Here is a 20702-nt window from a genome sequence, read left to right as displayed (position 1 = left end):
GAGATCACTTACAAACTCAACCTAAGCTCAAGTATGCATTATAAAAAGCATTGCAATTTCTGTAAACTTTCATACCGCACTCCTCGTAGCCTCCAAAACAGCTCTATTAGTTTAGATATCACTTTGACTAAGGTTCGCATAGGTTTATTCCTAATCCCTCGAGCTCAAGGTATACTACATCTCTTTTTCCATACCCGACACGCCAGACTCCCAAGCCGGTGAAAAGTATAGAAAAAACACATTACATGATATTTCCCCCGTTTTATAGGTACAAGCTCTGCGCGGCCACAATATCTCTGCGAATCTTGGATAAACTGTCCTCGAACTTCTTCGTTAGATCGTCGTTGCCCATGACCTTGGCGGCCTGGCCCATCTGGCGAAGTAGCTCTTCCAGACGACGGAAGAGACGGATCAAAGAGCCTTCGTAGACCTTTGTCATTTTGCTGAAATGTGTTAGCAGGTGTCTTACTGAGAATTATAGAAGGAAATAGGGACGTACCAAATCTCAATGAAAGGACGTCCTTGGGCCCATGCGTAGACCGTCTCCATCAGCTGCCACTTGAGCTTCTGGACATATTCCTCCTCGTTGACCTCAAGCTTGCATTCCTGGCTGACCTTTGCAATAATGCGAGCCTTGGCCTGAATCTCACGATAAGGTTTCGACAATTCCTCCTTGAGCTGGGTTGTTTCAATCTTTTCGTCAAAAATAAAGCAACTCATGACAGCAGCACACATCTCAGGAGTGAGCTCATTGAAGAAGCGGTCAAAGAGCAATTCGGAGAGAAGCAGCTCGTGACCTTCGGTGGAGGAAATCTCACAGGCAACGCGAGCCTTAAGCTGGACGACTTCGGAATCGTTAATAAAGCCGAGACGTCGCAACACGCGCTTGCGAGACTTGAGTTCGTCCATCTGGGCGATGCTGTACGCTTTGGCGATGGCCTTCTTGGTCTCCTTGACCTTCTCGGTAAGCTTGACCTTGGTGTGGTACTGGTCCCAAAGAGCGGGAAGAAGGGGTGAGAGGTGAAGAGGGTTGGCCAGAAGTCGGGACTCAAGGACTTCGATCTTGCGAAGAAGCTTCTTGAATGAATCATCGGTGATTTCCATGTTCTCGATGGGGTCCAGAACAGGCAGACCATCGGGGAAGCGGCGCTTGACCTCCATGAGGGACTTTGTGAGCGTCTCCTTTTCTGATTCAGACTTGAGGCCTTCCTTGGGTAGGAAAAGCCTAATTTGACTAATAGCCTTGATGCAGGTGAGAAGGCAAGGGACGATCGCAAACTTGATGTCGTCATCGTCGCCGAAAGGTTTGAGGCCAACGGGCATAGGGGTATCTTCGACGGGCTGAGTGGGGTAGAAATCCGCGCTTGATCGGGAGATGGGAAGAAGCACGTCAATAACATAGGATTCCTGAGGGGCATATTCGGGTTCGCCCATCTTGGGTGCGCGGCGAGGGGTCTGGTTGACGATGACGCCCCAGCCAAAGTCGGTTCCGGTTCCAGCAATGGTCTCGTTCTCGTCCTTGGGGTTGTAAATCTGCACCAAGCGACCTGGCTGCAGGTAAGAAATACAGTAGTTGGGATGCTGGATAACAGTGCGCATATCCTTAGTATAGGCGCTGAGCTGCTGTCGAATCTGGTAGTAGTCCTTGACCGTGGACTCGTCGGCGATGCTGGTGTTGTCGCGCTCCTGTTGTAATGACATCAACTCCTTCTCCAAAGAGGGGACGCTAGCCGCGTTCTGGAATTGATGGAAGCATCGTTCGAGCATGAATTCGGGTGAGATAGCTTCGATACGTAGCAAGTTGAGAATCATGTTGTAACCGAGGTAGAAAGCAGAGTTGAGTCGATCTTGATGGCCGGTGACAATCTCCTTGGCGGTATCAGGCTCGAGTTTGTCGTCAATCATCATGATAACAATACCTCGAGCATCAAGACCACGACGACCAGCACGTCCAGCCATCTGAATGTACTCGGATGAAGTGAGAGGGCGTCTCTTGACACCATCCCACTTGGTGACTTGGGTGAAAACAACAGTCTTGGCGGGCATGTTGAGACCAATGGAGAAGGTTTCAGTCGCGAAGAGAACCTTGATGAGAGACTCCTGGAAGAGAATCTCAATAGTTTCCTTGAGAATGGGCAGAAGACCAGAGTGATGGACACCAATACCTCGCTCCAAAAGAGGTAGCAAGTTAATAATCTGAGGAAGCTCTCGATCTCCCTCTGACAAACTCTCAATAGCACTGTTGAAAACCTTGCGAACCATGGCCTTCTCGGAATCGTCGTTGAAGCTGAGCGACGAAATGTTCATGGCCAGGTTCTCACACTCTCGCTTGCTAAAGTTGAAAACAATAACGGGGTTGAACTTCTTCTTGATAGTCATTCGAATAATCTTGGAGATATCCGAGCCACTGTCAGCGCCACCTTTGTTGGTCTTCTTGTTCTTGCCCTTTCCTTTCTGACGAGCATTAGGATCATTGGGGTCAGCGCCCTTCTTTTCCTCAACCTCTTGCATGACCTTGTTGAAATTCTGCTCATTGAAGTTGCTCTTCTCATCAACGATGAGACGAGCGCCAGTACCACCTGAGGGGAAGAAGTAGTTCTGTAGAGGAGTAGGTCGGAAATCGGTATACACAACGTGACAAGCTTGATGATGGATCTTGGCAATCCATTCGGCGAATTGGAAAGCGTTGGGAATGGTGGCAGAGAGGAAGACATATCGGACCTTGTCGGGAAGCATGATGATGGTCTCTTCCCAAACAACACCTCTTATCTTGTCTCTCATGTAATGAATCTCATCAAAGACAACCCAAGCGACTTCTCGCATAATCTCAGAACCGCGATATAACATAGATCGCAAAATCTCAGTCGTCATGACCAGACAACTAGCTGTGGGATTGATAGTAACATCACCAGTCATGAGACCAACATCTCCAAAGATGGCCTCGAAATCTCGGTACTTTTGGTTACTTAGAGCCTTGATGGGACTTGTGTAGATGACTCTTTGGTTGCGCTTCAAACACTGCGCGACAGCATACTCAGCCACAACAGTCTTTCCCGCAGAAGTGTGCGCGGAAACAAGAACACTCTCCTCTCTCTCAATAGACGCCACGGAAAGACTCTGGAAAGGATCGAGCTTGAAGTTCCATGTTCGCGCGGGTTGCTCGGGGGCCTTGTGCTCGGAGAGGGGAACGTATTCGTAGTCTAGATCCGGAGGCAGGGCAACCTGATGCTGGATGTTGTGCGACAAAACAAGCGATGAGTCCTGCTCTGTGAAAGTAGCTGCGCCAGCAACTTCTCTCGACTCGGCCGTCTGGAAAGTATCTGTCATGACAGGACCAACACCATCCTCCTTCTTCCTTCGCTTGGACTCCTGTTGACTAGCGCTCTCCGAAGATTCCTCATCGTCAGAAGAGTCTCCGACTTTTGACGACTCGGTCTTGGCGTCCATGTCAACATCCTCAGTTTTCGCAGCATTGCCGTTCTCGCCATTTATCGCGTTTGCCTTTCTCTTTTTCGTGTCACCCTTGCGATTCGGCACATTCTCATCTTCGCTCGCGCTCGGGGCGTCCACCTTGCCCTCGAACACATCAAACATCTCATCCATGCTGGGCGGTGTTTTACCGCGATCGGCTTCCGATCGCTGCCTGCAAGAAAAAGTGATCGAGATCGGTTGGCTGATTCGAGTCGAATTCTAGTCCTTCGTGGAAATTTTTGGTTATGTGAAAATTGGAATGTTGCCTTTTCGTGTACGCAAGGCAAAAAAGCTCGTCGAAAAAATAGGCGTGAGCTTGTCGTCCAGTACAACACGAGCGAGGGATCGATCGATCGTCCCAATTCGTGGTACACGGGCCTAGGCGATTAAAAAAAAGTTGGTTGATGGGAAGTGGGTTGGTTGCGGCAGAAAAAAAATCCCCCTGGACGAGCTGAGGGCGGTGAATGTCTACAGCATGGACCGGGAATAGATAGGTTAAGTCGACAGAAACTAAGCCAAATTTTTATTTTTATAAGCAAAGATGGACTGTTTATCAAAACGTTGTATTGTCTCAGTGATCTTATAGTATGTCTTCTAGTAAATTAGGCAGACAGGTCATATAATATTTTAAAGAAATGCTCACAGTTAGGAATAACCTTTACCTGCCGAGTCCGCTGCGGTTAGAGCCGACGTCACGTCTCCAAACCTACGATCCAATCACAGCCGATTGGAGATTCCATGTCAGCAAAGTACAAAGTATCTCCGCACGTGACCTGCTAGCGTTTTACTCTCCAAACCTCAGACCACCATCTCTGACCTCGGATGCTATCATCACTGACACATCCCCAAGCTTCCATCTCGCAATCTCCACTCCTCAACGTCAAGGTACGTCGACCTCCGAGTCATTGACCAGCTCACAACTACTCTCCCAACCATCGCGAACCGAATTGACCCTTTACTCGCCGCTACAGATGCTCTCCCGCGCCGCCGCCCGTACCACGACCTCTCTGGTCACCAAGCGAGGTTTCCAGACCACCCGCGCCCGCATGTCCTCGCCCTACCACTACCCCGAGGGCGCCTACAGCAACATCCCCTTCAACCCCCGAAGCAAGTGGTTCGGCCTCGGATACTGGACCTTCATGGCCACCGGCTTCTTCGCTCCCTTCGGCATTGCTGGTGCGTGGTTTCCATCCCGATGTTCTCCGGTCCGAGATGCTAACGAGCTGCGCAGTCTACCAGACCTACAAGCCCCAGTAAATTATTCGTCTGCGGATTGGATTTGCTGTTTGGTTGAAAGACTGGGAAGCCTGGAGGTGGAATGTGGTGTAAATAATCGAAATAGACGTCAGTCATTCTCGACTCTTGATTCGAAATTTCATTTGTTCGACAATCAGCTATATCGAACCATACGTGATATTGCGATTATGATAATCGCTAGCTATGCAATTCCCAGTCAACCGGATCTTTATACACAGAACACTAGAGCCCCAGGGTATTATTCTAAGTTAAAGTACATGGTGGTACAAAATCTACTGTTACATCATAATCTCGTTCCATCTTTTTTATATCTTCGATACGACGGGCCTTCCCATTGACCCGTCGACGACTTCATGTCTGCGCCGTCAAGAATGGTCTGAAGTATGGACTCGATGAACGGCTGTCGGTCCACCGGAATATCCCAGCGCTTCTCCATCTCATCGTAAACTTCGATAACGGTCTCGTTTGAGCTGCACTTCTTGGCAGCTCGCAAGGCCCAGATGACCAACCATCTATCGATGGTAAACCCTCTTATGCTTTCGTCTCTTGCTTGGTACATTGCCTTCAACACCCCCTCGAGTCGCTGCTCACTCCATTCAGAGCCAGTAAAGCCGCCATGGGAGTAGAATCCTTTGAATAAGGACAAGAAGATCGTGGCGTGAATGGGAATCTTGAGAAACTTCATCTCATCAAGAAACTGTGCCACCTTGGCCAAGTCTCCAACTTTGACCGAGTAGTGCTCGACGAAAAGCTTGTATGTATGAAGGTTTGGCGAGAGCTGCATTTGCTTCTGCAACGGCTTTTGAAGCTCGGGGTGCTTTTTGCCAATTCTCGTAAACATCATCAACACCTTAGTAATGACCCGACCCATCCCGTAGTCCCTATCCGGGATATTGGGCGCCATTTCGTGGCCGGACTTCATCCTCTCATATGTCAATTCAGCCGCCGACTCCTCACCACATCGCAACAGGCCCGATATTACACAATTGAGCACAACAGTGTCAATCATTTCACCAGCCTCAACCATGTCTTTGTAGGCAGCCCGAATTCCATTCGAGTCCATCTTGAGTCCAAAATAGTGTATCAGACTGACATGATGGTATCGGTTGTACTCATAACCTCGGCATTCCATCTCCTTGTAAATCATGTCCGCAAGAGCAAAATTTCCGGTTTTTGAGGCAACATCGAAAAGAATGTTAAACGTAACTTCGTTTCCTTTGACATTGGGTGATCGCTCCATCTCTTGCCACAACCTCAGAGCAGTATCCATCTCGGTTGGCGTCACGCGAGCTGTATATTTTGTTGCAAAAGCCAAAGCATAGTTCCAATGCGTCCGTCGCAGCGTCAATCCTGCGGTTTTGACATCAGCGATCAGCGCAAAGTAGCGCAGCATCGATTCTGAGTTTCGCTTTGGAGGCAAACCCATAATCTTCAATAACCTATTTCGCCATGGCCAGGTGAGATACAACATCCTTGGTTCTGGAAGCTGAAGGTACAAGTCGTATATAGGTTCGAGGGTTGCTCGGTATGGGTGGCGGAGCTTGTACGATATGGCATGGCATAATTTTGCGATCAACTTTTTCGTCTCGTCATCGGTCTTGAAGGTTTCATCCGCCGTAGGATATTCAACATCCCTTTTGTTTTCCGACACTTGTACTCTCTGACCATCTGCGTGGGCATATCCTCTTCGGTAAGGATCCCGATAGTACTCCAAGTGCTCTTCAACCGTTCCCGCATCTTCCTGTGGCACAAGAGCCATGAGGTGTCGAGGGTCGTGACCATACTGAGTATGGAATCTCTGATGTATCGGAGGTATCGGTGCGGCGGCGGCGGAAGCGGTGCTATAATGATTCAAAACATGTCGGGAGCGACGGCAAGGCAAGGCACGTCGAGCCTCGGTGGCGGGCGAAAAGGTCGAGAGAAGCCATAACGAGCTTTTCGAACAAGAGGGCGGGGATCTCGAGTTCAATTTTTTTCTCTGTGTCTCTGTTCCAGCCTCTCTCACAGTGCAGAGACTCCTCCTTGTGGTAGTAACCCCAAAACTGGCCGACGGTCGGTTCGAAAGCACCGCACAGAGGGAGCCGTCTAATCGACTAGAGACTTTCATGAGCTCCTCCTCATGGTGCTGCGACTTCTGATTCGTAGCCGGAGCGATATTTTGTCTCGGATGTTGTATAAAAGAGCCTAGACAAGAAAAATGGCGCTGAGAAAGAAATCAGATCGGCAATCTCTCTCAGGAAGAGCTAATGCCAACGGAAGTTGAGATGGGAGGCTTGTAGGTTCTTGTAAGTGGGACCTTTTTTTCGAGATGGTTTTTTGCTACACTGTCATTCGCGCCGAGCTATGGGGAGGTACCCCAGATGGTGGGTGAAAATAAAAGCCGCACGCACTGCATTATACAAAATGGAAGAGATAAGGCAAAGAAAGGTGAGAGACTTCTTCAATGTCTAAAATAAAAAATTAATCTTGTATAGTATCACATCTTAGTTTGTTATCGATTGACGCATACAATGTTGAATGTTCTGTCTGAAAAGTAATATTGAAATTTTTGAGTATATACTTGTGGTTCTATGCTGAATTCAGTGTCTGACCTTTATTGTCAACATCCCACGCCGGTGTTAAGATTTACCGATGCATCTCCAAAATTTCCACTCACCACCACGACATTGAGGCTCAAACCAGGTCCCGTGTGACATTACTCCCAATCAGAGCGTCACTTGATACCGTAAGACCGCCTCTATTTATATCGTCATACTCAATTGAAGCTCTGCTAACCCCGTCGCAGAATAGACCATGGGAGGCAGACAGATCCGACCCGCAAGGGTCCTACAAACAGTCACGGAAGAGCTCAACCACAACGTCCTCGGCGGCAAATCCATCCCCACGCCGCCATGGTATAACATCATGCAATCCGTCCCTCCCGCCGAGACACTCGTTCGAACCGTCACCCCCCGACACAGAGCGCCCAACCCAGAAGCTACCAAGCCAAAGAACATGTACCGACCTCAAAAGATATTTTATATTGAGGATAAGCTGCGAACAACGTTCTATAAAGATCATCCCTGGGAGTTGGCGAGACCTCGTGTTATTCTTGAGTCGGACGGAAAGGACTACCAGCACTGCGATTGGAGCAAGGGCTTGAGACAGCCTAATATTCCCTTAACGGGTGAATGGCAAGTTTCTCTGGATCGGTGGTCTGATGGGATTAAGCTAACATTTTATAGTGTTGTTCAACGACAATTGTGGTTGATGAAGAACGAGAAGCTCAGAATGCACAAGGCATACGATATCACACGCCGCGAATTCTACCGTCTACGTCAAGAGGAAGAGATCGAGAGGCGAGTAGCCCTCGAGGAAGCCAAGCACGTAGGTGCTTACTTTGGCAAGTCCCGCATTGATGTTTCGCACACTCTCGAGGACCGAGAATTCGAGAACTGGAAGATCTGGGCTGGAAAGGAGACGGAGCGGCAAGAGGCGAGTCGCAACTCGGAGATTGAGGACTTTGGTCTTGAGGACGTGGAGGAGGATGTCGCAGAAGATGCAGAGCCTGAGGGAAAGGCCGAGGCTGCTGAGGGCAAGAAATCACCTTGATATAATAATATCATCAAGGAGGGCGGATGATACCCGTCATGTACACAAACTATGTAACCTTTATTGTCTATGTATCAAAAAGCAGAAACGCATATTCCAAGAGATTCTTGGATTGGGATCTCATCCCATCATCTTATCATCTGTCAATGAAATATCAGGTCGTCGAGCGTTGAAGACCATCTCTCCACAGTTCTCGAGTCCATACTTTTCAGCAACTTCTTTGTGCTGTACCAAAACGTCCGCAATGCCGGTGTAGTAGAAGAGCTTGCCTGTGAGGCTCAAGGTGCTGATACGTGCCCAGGACTCGATGTAGATGAAGTGCATCGAGTTCTCGGGTATCTTGCCCAAGATCTTGAGAAGGTGCACGGCCAGGCCAACAAAGAAGCCAGTCGCGGGTCCGTTGGAGTAGATACAAGTAGGATACACGAGCTCGACACCATCGATTTTGGGTGGCGGAGTCAACAGAGCCGGGAATATGCTGACCATGCTGAGAAAGGCTGTGTATGGAGTAGTCAGAAGTGATTGGTGAACACGGCGCGCACGAGTGACGGTGAAAACGTCGTGTGCTCCTGGGTTGGTGCCCTCAGCAGCACACAGTGTCTTCAGGTCTGCTTCGTAATCTTCAAGATGATCCTCCGACATGGTATCACCAGAAGAAATCAAATATCGTCGGTGAAAACCATCAAAGTTGCTGAAGCCATCATCCATCATCATGAGCATCTCCTTGGTGTGACCTCCGGAGCCGAGGACGAAGATACGGTAATCATACGGGGTGCGACGTTGATTGAGAGAAGACACTTCTCTGTTTACTGTTCTGCGGCGACGCCTGACGACTCGGATATGAAGAGCCTTGATTTTGTCAGTATTGGAGTGTAAGATTCGGTTTCGGTTGTGAGATTTGACTTACAGTGAATACAATGAGCAGGGTAACGATGTAGAGGAACATAGTGGTGAGAAAGGCCACGAGCGGTCGGCGCGAGGCAAGGGCGCCTATCGCAAGCCCTACGCCTGCGGCGGCGATCACCATCACCATGTTTGCGTTGAGCACTCTTGATGGTAGATCAATGCACCCGTGCTCGTACTGTGAAGTGAGTGAGGTTGAGGTTGATCTTGACAGGTGGACCTTTTATTTTCACGCTCTGAGTCCAAACCACTTGGTGATCGAATCAAGAGACCTAAACAAAATGTGTCAAAAAGCGACAGAACTATATCCACCTTGAGTCGAGGAAGTGATTCAATGAGGACTTTGTGTTATTTTCCAGTCTGTTGTACAAGTATTCATCTGCACCTTTCGAAGCGAGGAAGTTGAAAGTGGAGGTCTGGTACTGGCAGCAGAGACCCGACTATTCATTTCACTGGAAGTCAAGCTCACAACACTTAGGTGCGTATTCTTCGAAGTGCATACAGTCGCCCCAAACAAAAATAACCATATTGAGTCCAATATCAACCATGCACATCTTTACATGACCTCAGAATTAAATCTATAACCGTCACTACTATAAAGACTGGGCTTATGAACTTATTGAACGGCTTACATCAATGAATTGAACTACCCTGGATCAGTCATTGAGGTTTCGATATCCTTGAACTACATCCCTTCATCATCATACAGGCCATTGTTCTCTCAAAGCGTATCTGTGACAGAAACTTTGGGAACTGTTTCTTCCAAGTTCCAGCCCAAATTCCCATGAGTCCAAATATGCGTTTCACATTATAACGCCTCCCTCAATGCAAGCCTCATTCAGCAATCAAACAAGCAAGAGTTCTAATGTCACTTGACAGTTGAACCACGTCCCAGTATTCAGACACTTCAGAAGAAACGACGTTTCTTCTTGGGAACAGCCTCCTCCTCAGGCACTTGCCCTCCAACAAGTCTTCTCATCGCCTCTCTTCCAGAGTCATCGATGACCTCCTTCATCCCTTCGCCAGTCGCAGCCGAGCATTCGATGTATTTGTGTGCTCCAATTCGAGTGGCCTGCCAGTTCGCCTATAAAAGTCAGGAACCACACTCGAATCCTCAAGCACGTTTGAGAACTCACCTCTGAAGAGCAAATGCAGCAAGTCGGATACGCCAACAGTACAGAAGATGAGAACGCAGAGCCAGTTTGATGATCTTCCAAAAAGCACTGGTCGCGAAGATCCTTCTTCAAGCCGACGAGGTACAGCAATGGTTCAAAACTAGCAGATTTGGTGAAGCCTTGGTTCGAAGCGTGATGCCACTACTTAGTTAGTTTTGTTTCGTAGACGGTGGAATGCTTAGCTTACCCATTGGATGATTGTGTACATGGATATCTTATCCGAGATGTCGAAACAGAGAAACACTGCGTCCCATTCGATGTAGGTCAACTTTTCAACCACGTTCAGGTCTGGTACGCCAGAGGTGTCCTACAGCTCCATGCGAACAGGCTGGTTGTGGTAGATACGCTCGTTGACGTAGGTCTCATATAGAGGACGAGAAAAGGCATTTGACTGTTGAATGTCAGCATAAAATCACTCGTGTCGATGCTGAACTCACATCAGGAAAGTAACCATAGCGAGATCGACTGTTCAATTTTAGTACATATGCCGACACCAGTTTTTGGGAAACTCACAATAGCAACGATGTCTGACCAGCGGCTTTACTCCCAACAAACAAAAAGTTCAGGCGAACAGGATCTCGCGGGATCTCCTCCGGCTCCTTTCTCTTCCTCTTGCGACCAAGCAAGCTCAGCAAACTCCTTCGCTTCCCCTCCGCACGTCGTTGCATCATGCTTGAAGCAGGTCGAGGAGAAGAAGGTGTTGAACTACGCCCAAAGAGAGGCGTAGCAGCGCGGAAGAAGCCCAGGCGCGTAGGAGGGCGAACTTCAGGGGGAGAAACACTGCGAAAGGTCTGCGACATGGTTAGTGTTGCAGGGAGGAAGGCTGTCAGGGGAGATATACGAGGCGTGTGGGGGGGCGTTCGTCGAAGTGGTCTCCTTCGAAGGGATCGTCGCGATCCATACGGCTTGGAACGCGTTGACGCCACGATTCAATCCGTTCTTCGGGCATCATGTTGAGGAGTGACATTGGAATGAGGAGGAATGGGGTTGCTATGGTTTGGTCGCCAAAAAGGGCAGAGTTGCAACGCTTGGAAAAAGGTGAGTGTGAAGGTGAAGAGAAAGAAACGAAAGAAAGAGACCGAATGAATCAAGGAAGAAGTGCGCTGATAACAAGTGTAATTATACCGATTACACGTGAGATGAAAGTGGTGATGCATGAAGCCTTAGCTTGCACTGGCAGACAGCCGTCAACGCTTCACTCCCCAACATCCCCCATCATAGACCATAATCTCTCAGCTGAACCAGTAAAACATCCATATCTCATTGCTTCACTGCAACACTGAAGTCAACTACTCGAAAAAGTCCGCCGCATTAGCAATATAAGCCCTCCTCAACCTCTCCTTATCAACCCCCAGCAGATCCCCCGGAAACCACTCCTCCAACCGTCCCCCCGGCCTCCCAACACCCTCTCCCAGCTTCTCCCCCTCCTTACCAAGCACCATAACCGCCAACGCCGTCCCACAAAGCCAGGCATATACCATCCCCTCGCCACAGAACCCAGCAGCCATCCACTCCCCTGACCCTTTCGACCCAGGGGCTCGTCCAACAAGAGGCATCAAATCACCTGTGAAGCCGATGATTCCCGTCCAGGCTTTTATAAGACTGCTTCCGGAGGCCCAGTTTGGTTCGTAGATGGAGGGCATCACGCCGCGGATGTGCATTAGGGGAAGGGCGTGGTTCTTACTATCGTCCCAGATTCCGACTTGGTCGAGACCGTCTTCGCGGCTGCGGAAGAAGCCTCCTCCTATCATAAGATCACCTGCTGTTCCATCTGGTCGATCTGGGCGTTGGGTGATGTAATCGAAGCCTGGGCTGTAGATTACAGACCATGAGCGGTTTCCGTGGGTTGGGGGGAATGAAGATCCTGGTCGTTGAGCGCTCATGTGTGCGATGGCACCGACGACACAGCCCCTTACTGGAGGGAGAAGTTGTACGGCATGAGCATTCGTTGTGTGAATAACATGCTTCGCCTTGATGACTCCACGCGGTGTCGTAACTGTATAAGAGCCATCTGAGTTATGAGATACCTTCTCAACCGGTGTATGAGTGTTGATGCTCAACCCCGAGAACCGCTCGAGTAAATCATTCCAAACACTCGTGACAAGACGATATGGCCAGAGTGCACCAGCCGTATAAGTTACAGCTCCCACAGCAAGCTCATTCATACCAAACTGTCCTCATTAGTGCCTCAGTTGTCACCTAAGACGTGGAAACTCACCTCCTTTCTCGCCTCCTCCGCCTCCCAAACCCGATGCTTTTCCTCAGGCATCCACTCCCTAACATCTTCAACCTGCTTCTTCGCCTTCTCAAAATCCTCCCTCTCAACAAAAACATCTACCGTCTCGACCTCTCTGACCTCAGCCACCTCAATGCCCTTCCCTAGCTGCTTTATCATCTCTAAATGCCTTCTCTTAAACCTCACTATCCTCCTCGCATCTTCCGGTCCCAGCTTTGACTTGAACATGGCGAATTCATCATATGGTGCACTTTTAATATGTCCGCCATTTCTACCCGTTGCACCGCTACATAGCTGTCTTGCTTCACAGACTACAACTCGTAGATTGGAGTCGGAGAGTTCTAGCAAGGATTTTGTTACGGCTGCGCCTGTGATGCCGCTGCCGATGATGACGATGTCTACTTCTGAGGGAAGCTTGTCATCTTGGATCTCGCATAGTGCTGGGAATGGCGGGTCGTCGAGCCAGTATGACTTTGTGGGCTCTGGCACGGGAAATCCTGGTTCTGAGGACGCGCGTTCAAGAAGAGACGAGAATTGCTTGTGAAGCGTCAGAACAGTCTTCAAGCCATATGATATGGCCGATGCCGTTGATTTAAGCGTCGATATAACGGAACCCATGTTTATCGGCGAGCTTTATGGTCAAGTGAACATGCTGGGTTATTATGGAGAGAATATGTAGCTGTCACACAGGAACAATCGGCATGAATAGTAGCATTTTACGATGCATCCAACCACAAATGATAGGTTGGACAGGGTTGTTGTTAGCTAACAGTTATCTCGCAGGAACCAGTTGCGACGCTAAGCTAGTCTTGCAGATATTGTGTTCACTTAGATACGAGACCAAACCATCAGACCTCAGTATACGGAGTATGAACCAACGACCTTTGAGCTTGCATTTTCTCTAACGTCTAAGAGCTACCTTGCCTAAACCACCAGGATATGCCTGTTTCACTGCCGTCAAGGTACAAGCAGATCGCTAAACAAAAAATACCATCATCATTCTGGTTTTCGTTCCCCATCCCCAACACCGAGGAACTGCACATCAAGAAATTCCAGAAAAAAGCACTTCCCGCAGCGAAGCCAGAGCCGCTGCCTTTCCTTCCCCCTCAATCCATCACTCGCTTCCAGCCCAAGTGAAGCAAAGAGTTGACAATAAAAACGGACTTTTCAAACTCCAGCTCCGGCCCCCCCTTTCCTGTTTGCTGTTGCGCCATAACCGATGCAGGGTATGTTTTGAGTTGAATTCAACATGTCATAAGACATAAGTCCTGTTCCTTCTACCCTTCGGGTTTTGTTCCAGTTCCATACCGCCATGGTGATAATTCCTGTGAACTCCAGGGTCCCTCCGTGGGAGAGAAGTTGGCCATGAAAGAGAAAAGGGCCAAGAAAAACAAACCAAACTCCAGCAAAAGCAAAAATCCATTTGTAAAACCGTCCAAATTGAAATGAAGTAATGGGTATCAGACACTTCGTCTCAAAACGTACACCACCGTCCTTATCTAAGGTCATCTAAAGACTGACCATCCCGTTCTCGGCATCAAGATCTCCGGCATAATCCGTGTGATGCGAGAATCGACCATAAGGATCAAGCCCCAGCTCCTGTCTCACGTCCCTTTGAATCTGGAGGAAATATCTCCTCAGACTACGTAAGCCTTTGAGAAATCCACCGTCAGGTTGATCAGGGTGTTGCGGAGGGCAAGGCTTGTCGTCAATCTTATCAAAGGGAGTGACACTGTTGGCGAAATCCGCAATCTTGAAATCAATCTCCCTCTTGTTCTTCGTCTTCTTTCGCGAGGTCTCCTCTGTATCTGTTGCACAGTCGGTGGTAGACTCGTACATCGTTTCGTTGTCCGCATCCTCGGACGTATCGCCGTCGTAAAACATGAGCAAGCTCGCAGCGTAAAAACGGTAACCGTTCAGCTTGCTCACAATTTGTTCGAGTTGCCCAAGCTTCTTGAGCACAACTGGAATATGTCGCAGAATACTATGCAGATCGACACCGTTGTATAGAAACTTTTGCAATGCGCCTTGGAACTCGTCTCCAGCTTTCAGTTTGCGGCCATAGTATTTATCCTGAAAGTCATATGTTTCCTTCGCAGCGTTCCACACTTGCAATCCGCAAATTCGAACACCTAGCTCAGCTGATGTTGTGTTTCGACACTTTTCAGTTTGCGACTTTTGTTTCTTTGGAGTAGCCTCCACGCCATATTGTCGAGTTCCCATCTTCAAATCCATCATACAAGGTCTCTTCATCCCTGAGGTAAGGTCCTCTAGGAGCAAGAAGTATTCGACTCGATCCTTTTGAGTCTTTGCCTCTTTCGGGTTGACTGGCCTAGGAATCTTGGTGAACTCATGGGCAGTCTCTTCCATGGCCGGGGTGGGCTCAGTCGATTCAATGGCAAACTCGTCTTCAGGACGTAGATGCTCTAGGTACTGTGAGTGATGGTGGGCATCATTTGTGTCAGGATGATGGTGTCCATTCGTAGAATGTGTCTTTGAGTGTCGCTTGGGCTTATCTTCGTTGTCTCCCTTATACCCAGCATCATCAGCCTCCTCAAAGTACTTCAAGTCTCCCCTGGATTCTCTAACATCCTCAGGTTTCCGTCGAAGACCGCCAGCAGAATACCTGCGCTTCTTCTTCGCTGCGAGAGGGTTTTCCTTCAGAGTTTCCGGCTCTGGAGCGCTTGTTCCAGTCACATCCTTGACTTCTTCGGGAGCCTGCTCAGGCTCAGACTGAACGTATTCATTCATGCCAGGTCCGAGATCACTGTGTGAGTAGTGATGCGCAATCTTTCGTTCTTGAGGATAGCCGCTTGCTTCATCGTGACCGTTGATGAACGGGGAGTTACTTTTGATCAAAGCAGGGTCGGAATTCGTGGATCGTAGGAGACGTTGCAAAGTAGGACGTGGAATTGATCGTTGGTGTGGTCGGCGATGTCGATGAATCTTGACAGGTTCCTTCAGGAATGCGTCGTTGAAAACCTCGTTTCTCAACCTCTTGTTGACCATGGTTGCGCCCCAACTGTTGGGTCGCTCATCCAGAGGCGGTCTACTCGATGTTCCAGAAGATGGCACGGAGGGATTTGATACAGTAGAAGTTGAGATACTTTGTCGTCGGTATTCTCTTGGCAAAGGCATCGGCTGGAGAAGGTTTCGGGGCAGAATGTGCCTGTTGTCGTCGAAAGTTACCGTCGGAACAGGGATGTTGCTATTGGCGAGAGACTGGCTAACAACTCGGCCTGTCGGTTTCTCAACTTTAATGGCTTCCTGACCCTCGTTCTGTTCCAGTTCGTTTCTACTAGACTCAAGCTTTTCCTGTGCCTTCTTGCGCTCGGCTGCTGCCGCCTCGTCTTTCTTGGACGTGCTCTTTCGGCGAGCCTGTTTCTGGAAGGTGACATTCAATACACCGATATAGCTGTCAAAATTAGCATTTCAGCACGATCTCAATAATACAGACGCAAAGGGTCGCAAAACACAATTCGATCAGACGTACCGAGGAAGGAAAGGCAACAGATCACGGTGGTATCTCTCTATAGTCTCGTAAAACTCATTTTCCCTATTGTTGAGTTGCTTACAGACAGCCCTTCGAGAGAATCTCCAGAGGGTGGTGTGTCCACCAACTTGATGTTTATACGGAATGAGCTCGATCGCCTCCAGAGGCTCTTGAGGGTCATGCTGATGATCATGGACATGGTCTTCATACTGGCTCACGATTTGCGGTTGTTTATGAGAGTCAGTTGTCACTGTGATTTCCTCCTCAATAACGGCACCCTCTTCACCTTGTTGAGGGATGAGGTCACCGCGTTTCAAGGTAAGCTTCTCACGAGAAGGGTGACGGGAAATTCCATAAGGAGATTCATCCTTCTCATGAATGGCTTCTGACTCTGGCTCATCGGCCTTCACAAGCCACGGGCGTTGATTACTTTGCGATAAAGACCGCACGCGGATACTACGGGCCGCAATGCGGTCCTGTGGTTCACTTACACAAGGATCTTGGAGCTCTTGGTGGGGCAAAAAGACGGCAGATGAGATCTTTTCTTCCCCAGATTCTTCGGCTTCTCCATCATCGCGAGATCCGACATCAGTATGAGCACTGCCCGCCGAGTCCCGTCTGGACTCCACAAATTCGGCTTCACGGGCGGCCTCGGCATTGGAGACCGGAGTCGGCCCCACAACTTTGGCCGACTCCACCTGTTCGTTTCCGTCTTTGGCCTGGGACAATGGCTGCTGCACTCGCAACGGCGCCTTGTCTTCAGATTTGATGGAGCCATTGACTGGAATGGAAAAATAATCCTCGCTAGGAGATGTGCTCAGAACAGGCTGTTCATCGAGCGAATCTGATGTGAAAAAAGAACCTTTTCGGTCTTCCTGGCGAGTGCGAATGGCTGTCGGCTCTTTGTCAGAGGTTGTCGGTTGGGAAGCTTCGCGCAAGGCATGTTGATGATCCTCCTCGAGAGGTGTCAATTTTTCTTTCGCCGTTTGTTTTGTATCCTTGCGACGTGGCTTATCCTCTGGTGGCAGACCTTCTTTGAAGAATCGTAGGCTGTAGCTAGACTTGCGGCTACGAGCATTATGCTCCAGGCCAGCCATTGCCTCAGTCACAGACTTCTCAACTAAGCCATCCTCTTCTTGTCCTTCCACAGAACCAATGGACCATATCTTTTCGGTTTTTTCAGCGCCATTGCCAGTCCAATGGGGCAGCATCTTTGCCCATTGTATCGGCCTCTGTTGAACGGGGTTCGCATCCTCCTTTCGCGTCGCCAAAGGTGGTGTCTTGGTTCCTGAGCGAGTATCGAGGGGGACGGGTCGGTCAATAAGGGCTGCTGTGTAGCTTGTGGTTTGAGGTTGGTAATAGTCAACAGATTGTCTATCGAGATCCAGAGATGTCGAGGCCTTGCCACGGGCCATGTCAATCGGTTCACGATGATCAAGAGCACCTCGAAGTGTAGTAGCAAGAGTTGAATGGCTAAAAGTCGATGGGACGCTCGCCGCCTCTCGAGGGACGAGCGACGTCATCGTTGTAACAGTAGTAGACGCTCCCATATTGATAGATTCGGAAGTGGCTCTAGCTAACGGCCTAGGAGCGGTGCGCTGAGCTGGAACATTGTGATAAGAAGATTCGAAGGGGTTTAAGGCGCTATCGCGATCGTATTGGGAAGCGAGGTTCGCTGGAGCGGTTGGTGGCCCTGTCAACGAGCAAAGACTCGACTGCGCAGTGGGAGTAGTAGGAGTCGAGATAGTCGCAGAGGATGGGACGGTCTTGTCTAGGTTAGACTGTCGAGCGGCAGTAGATGTATTTGTAATAGTTGCAGGAGAGGGCGAAGTTATAGGAGGAGTAGATGTAGGAGAGAAGGATTTGGGAGATTTGACATTGGTGATACCTCTCGCGGAAGCCAAGGCTTGGGTCAGTAGGGAAGGACCGGTCTGCCTCGGTAGGGGACCGGGGCCACGGGCCTTCTTATTACTGGAAGTAGAGGCAGAGACAGGGCCAAGAGCAGCGCCGATGGGGAGGGTATCGGCTTGGTCTGGAGTGTCCCTGGCATTGGCATCACCACGGGGCAAGTAATCAGAATCAGGAACAGAATCAGGCACGTTGTTGGGCACCTTGTCTGCAGAGGGTGGCGGTAGGAAGGGAGAGACGGAAGAGGGAGTGGGAGTAGTGTTGTCGGCTGCGGGATCAGCAGCGACATCAGCAGCGAGGGCGACGGCGGGGGATTGGTCAAGGTGCCCTTGATGGGTATCATCAACATCATCATAATCATGATTAGGGCCAGCGACACTGCTATCTTCGCCCGCGCCCGCGCCTACGCCTATGGCTATGCCTGCACCAGCGCCATGGCCTGTCGCAGAAGTATCTGGCAGGGCCTCAAGGACAGGCGCAGAACTGGAACAGGTACGGATACATTGCTCTGGCTCGCTCACCTGAACGGCGTGTGCGGCATTTTCGGACAGACGATGCGGACTGGACATGAGGAGGAGGACATCTGGCGCGACACGCTTTGCTTGGTTTGTTAGGAGAGAGGAAGAAGGAGAGAGTTGCGAGTTGTGAGTTGAGATTGTGAGGATGAATGTGGATGGGAGAAGATGTGGGCGTGGAGGAATGATTCGTAGATACGGGGCCGGGGGGGCTTGCCTTTGGCTTTAGGTTGGCTTTTTTCGGGGGGCGGTAAGGCAAGTCAAAGTGCTATCTGAGACCGAGGGAGGGGCACTTCATGGCCCGGGCGGGGCATTGCCAGTGCAGTCCCATCAGTAAAACCCAGCAGAGCGTTCATTGCTCACCCAGTCACTCACTGTAAGGGGGGGGGCTAGGGAGGGTGCCCTAGAACATCAAGCCATCAAAAAAATATGTATCTTTTTGACTGCCAAGTACCTGACCCAGCACCCAGTCCGGCATTTGGCAGCGACTAGGGGTTGCCTCTCTGGCGGGGTGACTTGATCAAGGTCAAGGTGACTCGGATACTTTTCAGGTCAAACCAGACATCAATGCAATCCAGTCCATTCCCAGCCCATCTCTGTGCCATTTCGCGGGGTTCCGGGCTCTTAGTGGCCGTATTCAATTAACTTCCGGAGGCCGAGTTTTTTTATTGCCAAGTTCCGGGCCTGGCTTCATCGTTCCCCGGTATGTCTCTACCTACACCGCAACTAAAACATCGTATGGATGAAGGGATTGCTGGTCGAGCAGCAGCAGCAGATCAGCCCTAGTAACCAATACCGTATACGCACACACCGGGAAACTCAGCCCAAGTCTGTGCTCGTCGCAGGAACCCAATTCCCAAGCTGCTGGATAAGCCCAGTCAGCGGTCGCCCCAGTGGATACTAATTAACGTGTTGCGGCACCGGGAGAGCTATCCGTGGTGCCCATGTGAAAGAGAGGTTGGATAGAAAGTGATTATAGTGTTGGGAGGCTCAAACACTGGTTATTGTTATCTAAGACGGTCAAAGCAAGGGATTTAAAGCCAAGGTGTTAATGAAACTGCAACACAGCAGATGTTGAGGAGGGGAGTGTTGAGAGACTGATAAGGTTTTTCAGTTGTGATTGTGATTGTGATGAGAGGGAATGAGATGGGAATGAAGGGGGTGTGGCTTGCTAAACCCTTCCTATTGATCCCTATCGCTACCATGTGGATGGATTGCGAGATAACCGGGCTTCTCGAAGGTGAAATTCTAGGGGACCTTGATGTCAGTCAGCCTCAAAATAGACATTGCCAGCTGTTTACTCTGATCAGACTTGTGGAACGACATTCGTTCATTGCATTAATTCAGTCAGCTTGAATCACTCAAACTCTCAGTCTGATCAACTGCAAATCATTACCTCTCCCTCTGCTTATCAGATCTGCATTGCCCAGTATTATCTGCATATGTTTCCTGCCACTTCAGTAAGTCACACTTACACTCGCAGTTTGCAATTGAAGTTACAATGTGCCTGGAAGAGTATCATAGTTGGTCCCGCTATAAAAGGACGCTCCGCAGATATGCGTGAAGCGTCAGATCCCCCATGCATGTCCTTATCATTATGGATCCAGTTTGAATAACTATTGGGTAGGCTCATGATGCTTTAGGCAATTATTTAGAAGCCCCGCTGCGCCGTTGCTGCCAGAAAGTGGAGGTTTTCATCTAACCCTGCCGCTTGAGGGTGAGGAAATAAAACTGCATCATGCCTATGACTTTTGAGGAAGCTGTGCTGTCTGGTAGAAGTCAATGGCTGATAAGACGCCTATTCGACGATTCCTAATGCTATATCTTGAGAATGTATGTCTCTCAACGTCTTAATTGTTTGTCCTCGAGTTCAAAGTTAGAGTTGCAAACTTTGAGCCAAGGCTGACGTATTTTGTCGGCCGCTTGGCGGAACCTATGCTGCGTTTCACAGGGATCATCAATGGGTCATTCTTGGGTCATTTCTTGGATTTTTCTTTCGCCTTGGTCACGTTCACCCTTTCATTCTCGGCTATGCAAACCGCAAGGGAGACCCACGTTTAGTTCGTGACATTTGATGGTTTCTGTTAGCAATTGGCTTTCATGATTGGATGCTTCATCTCTCTTTTGATGCGGCTGCTGAATGGTTTGGTTCC

General features: G+C 49.5%; 8 protein-coding genes across 8 annotated transcripts; 2 read left to right on the top strand and 6 right to left on the bottom strand.

The window, feature by feature from the left end:
* Positions 1-25: 25 nt before the first annotated feature.
* On the bottom strand, positions 26-3883 carry FOBCDRAFT_175052 (rRNA-processing arch domain-containing protein). Its single transcript, XM_031194730.3, has 2 exons — positions 500-3883; positions 26-443 (listed from the first exon to the last, which is right to left on the bottom strand). Exons 1-2 carry the CDS (start codon positions 3601-3603, stop codon positions 263-265), a joined length of 3285 nt encoding a protein of 1094 aa, XP_031029468.2. The 5' UTR covers positions 3604-3883; the 3' UTR covers positions 26-262.
* A 223-nt stretch (positions 3884-4106) lies between these two features.
* On the top strand, positions 4107-4728 carry FOBCDRAFT_195777 (uncharacterized protein; the record flags this gene model as incomplete). The annotated part of the gene is made up of 4 exons (XM_059608823.1): positions 4107-4227; positions 4322-4356; positions 4443-4647; positions 4703-4728. 4 exons carry the CDS (start codon positions 4107-4109, stop codon positions 4726-4728), a joined length of 387 nt encoding a protein of 128 aa, XP_059463952.1.
* Positions 4729-5011: 283 nt separating this feature from the next.
* On the bottom strand, positions 5012-6487 carry FOBCDRAFT_122902 (uncharacterized protein; the record flags this gene model as incomplete). Its single annotated transcript, XM_031194728.2, has 1 exon — positions 5012-6487. The coding sequence occupies one exon, from the start codon at positions 6485-6487 to the stop codon at positions 5012-5014; it is 1476 nt and encodes a 491-aa protein (XP_031029466.2).
* A 644-nt stretch (positions 6488-7131) lies between these two features.
* FOBCDRAFT_284746 (mitochondrial ribosomal protein S25) lies at positions 7132-8487 on the top strand (the record flags this gene model as incomplete). The annotated part of the gene is made up of 2 exons (XM_054702992.2): positions 7132-7155; positions 7519-8487. The coding sequence occupies 2 exons, from the start codon at positions 7132-7134 to the stop codon at positions 8317-8319; spliced, it is 825 nt and encodes a 274-aa protein (XP_054558967.2). The 3' UTR covers positions 8320-8487.
* Positions 8440-9352, bottom strand: FOBCDRAFT_268095 (oligosaccharide biosynthesis protein Alg14 like-domain-containing protein; the record flags this gene model as incomplete). The annotated part of the gene is made up of 2 exons (XM_031194725.2): positions 8440-9168; positions 9227-9352. 2 exons carry the CDS (start codon positions 9350-9352, stop codon positions 8440-8442), a joined length of 855 nt encoding a protein of 284 aa, XP_031029463.2.
* A 564-nt stretch (positions 9353-9916) lies between these two features.
* On the bottom strand, positions 9917-11197 carry FOBCDRAFT_256287 (P-loop containing nucleoside triphosphate hydrolase protein; the record flags this gene model as incomplete). The annotated part of the gene is made up of 6 exons (XM_054702991.2): positions 9917-10306; positions 10359-10538; positions 10585-10665; positions 10723-10788; positions 10835-10862; positions 10911-11197. 6 exons carry the CDS (start codon positions 11195-11197, stop codon positions 10130-10132), a joined length of 819 nt encoding a protein of 272 aa, XP_054558966.2. The 3' UTR covers positions 9917-10129.
* Positions 11198-11686: 489 nt separating this feature from the next.
* FOBCDRAFT_314785 (FAD dependent oxidoreductase-domain-containing protein) lies at positions 11687-13324 on the bottom strand (the record flags this gene model as incomplete). Its single annotated transcript, XM_059611967.1, has 2 exons — positions 12616-13324; positions 11687-12568 (listed from the first exon to the last, which is right to left on the bottom strand). Exons 1-2 carry the CDS (start codon positions 13249-13251, stop codon positions 11687-11689), a joined length of 1518 nt encoding a protein of 505 aa, XP_059466635.1. The 5' UTR covers positions 13252-13324.
* A 632-nt stretch (positions 13325-13956) lies between these two features.
* Positions 13957-18699, bottom strand: FOBCDRAFT_284736 (uncharacterized protein; the record flags this gene model as incomplete). Its single annotated transcript, XM_031194721.3, has 2 exons — positions 13957-16048; positions 16127-18699. Coding segments are annotated over 2 exons (4479 nt in total), but the record flags the coding sequence as incomplete, so codon positions are not given.
* Positions 18700-20702: the final 2003 nt, after the last annotated feature.

The sequence above is a fragment of the Fusarium oxysporum genome, chromosome I (assembly GCF_013085055.1).
Source record: "Fusarium oxysporum Fo47 chromosome I, complete sequence".
Lineage (NCBI taxonomy): Eukaryota > Fungi > Ascomycota > Sordariomycetes > Hypocreales > Nectriaceae > Fusarium > Fusarium oxysporum.
The sequence above is the reverse complement of the archived record's forward strand: the minus strand, read 5'-3'. Positions and strand labels throughout refer to the sequence as shown.

Coding starts and splice junctions, on each gene's coding strand:
- FOBCDRAFT_175052 (XM_031194730.3), bottom strand. CDS start 3,603: ATGGATGAGATGTTTGATGTGTTCGAGGGCAAGGTGGACGCCCCGAGC. Junction 444..499: donor CGTCCTTTCATTGAGATTTG/GTACGTCCCTAT, acceptor AACACATTTCAG/CAAAATGACAAAGGTCTACG.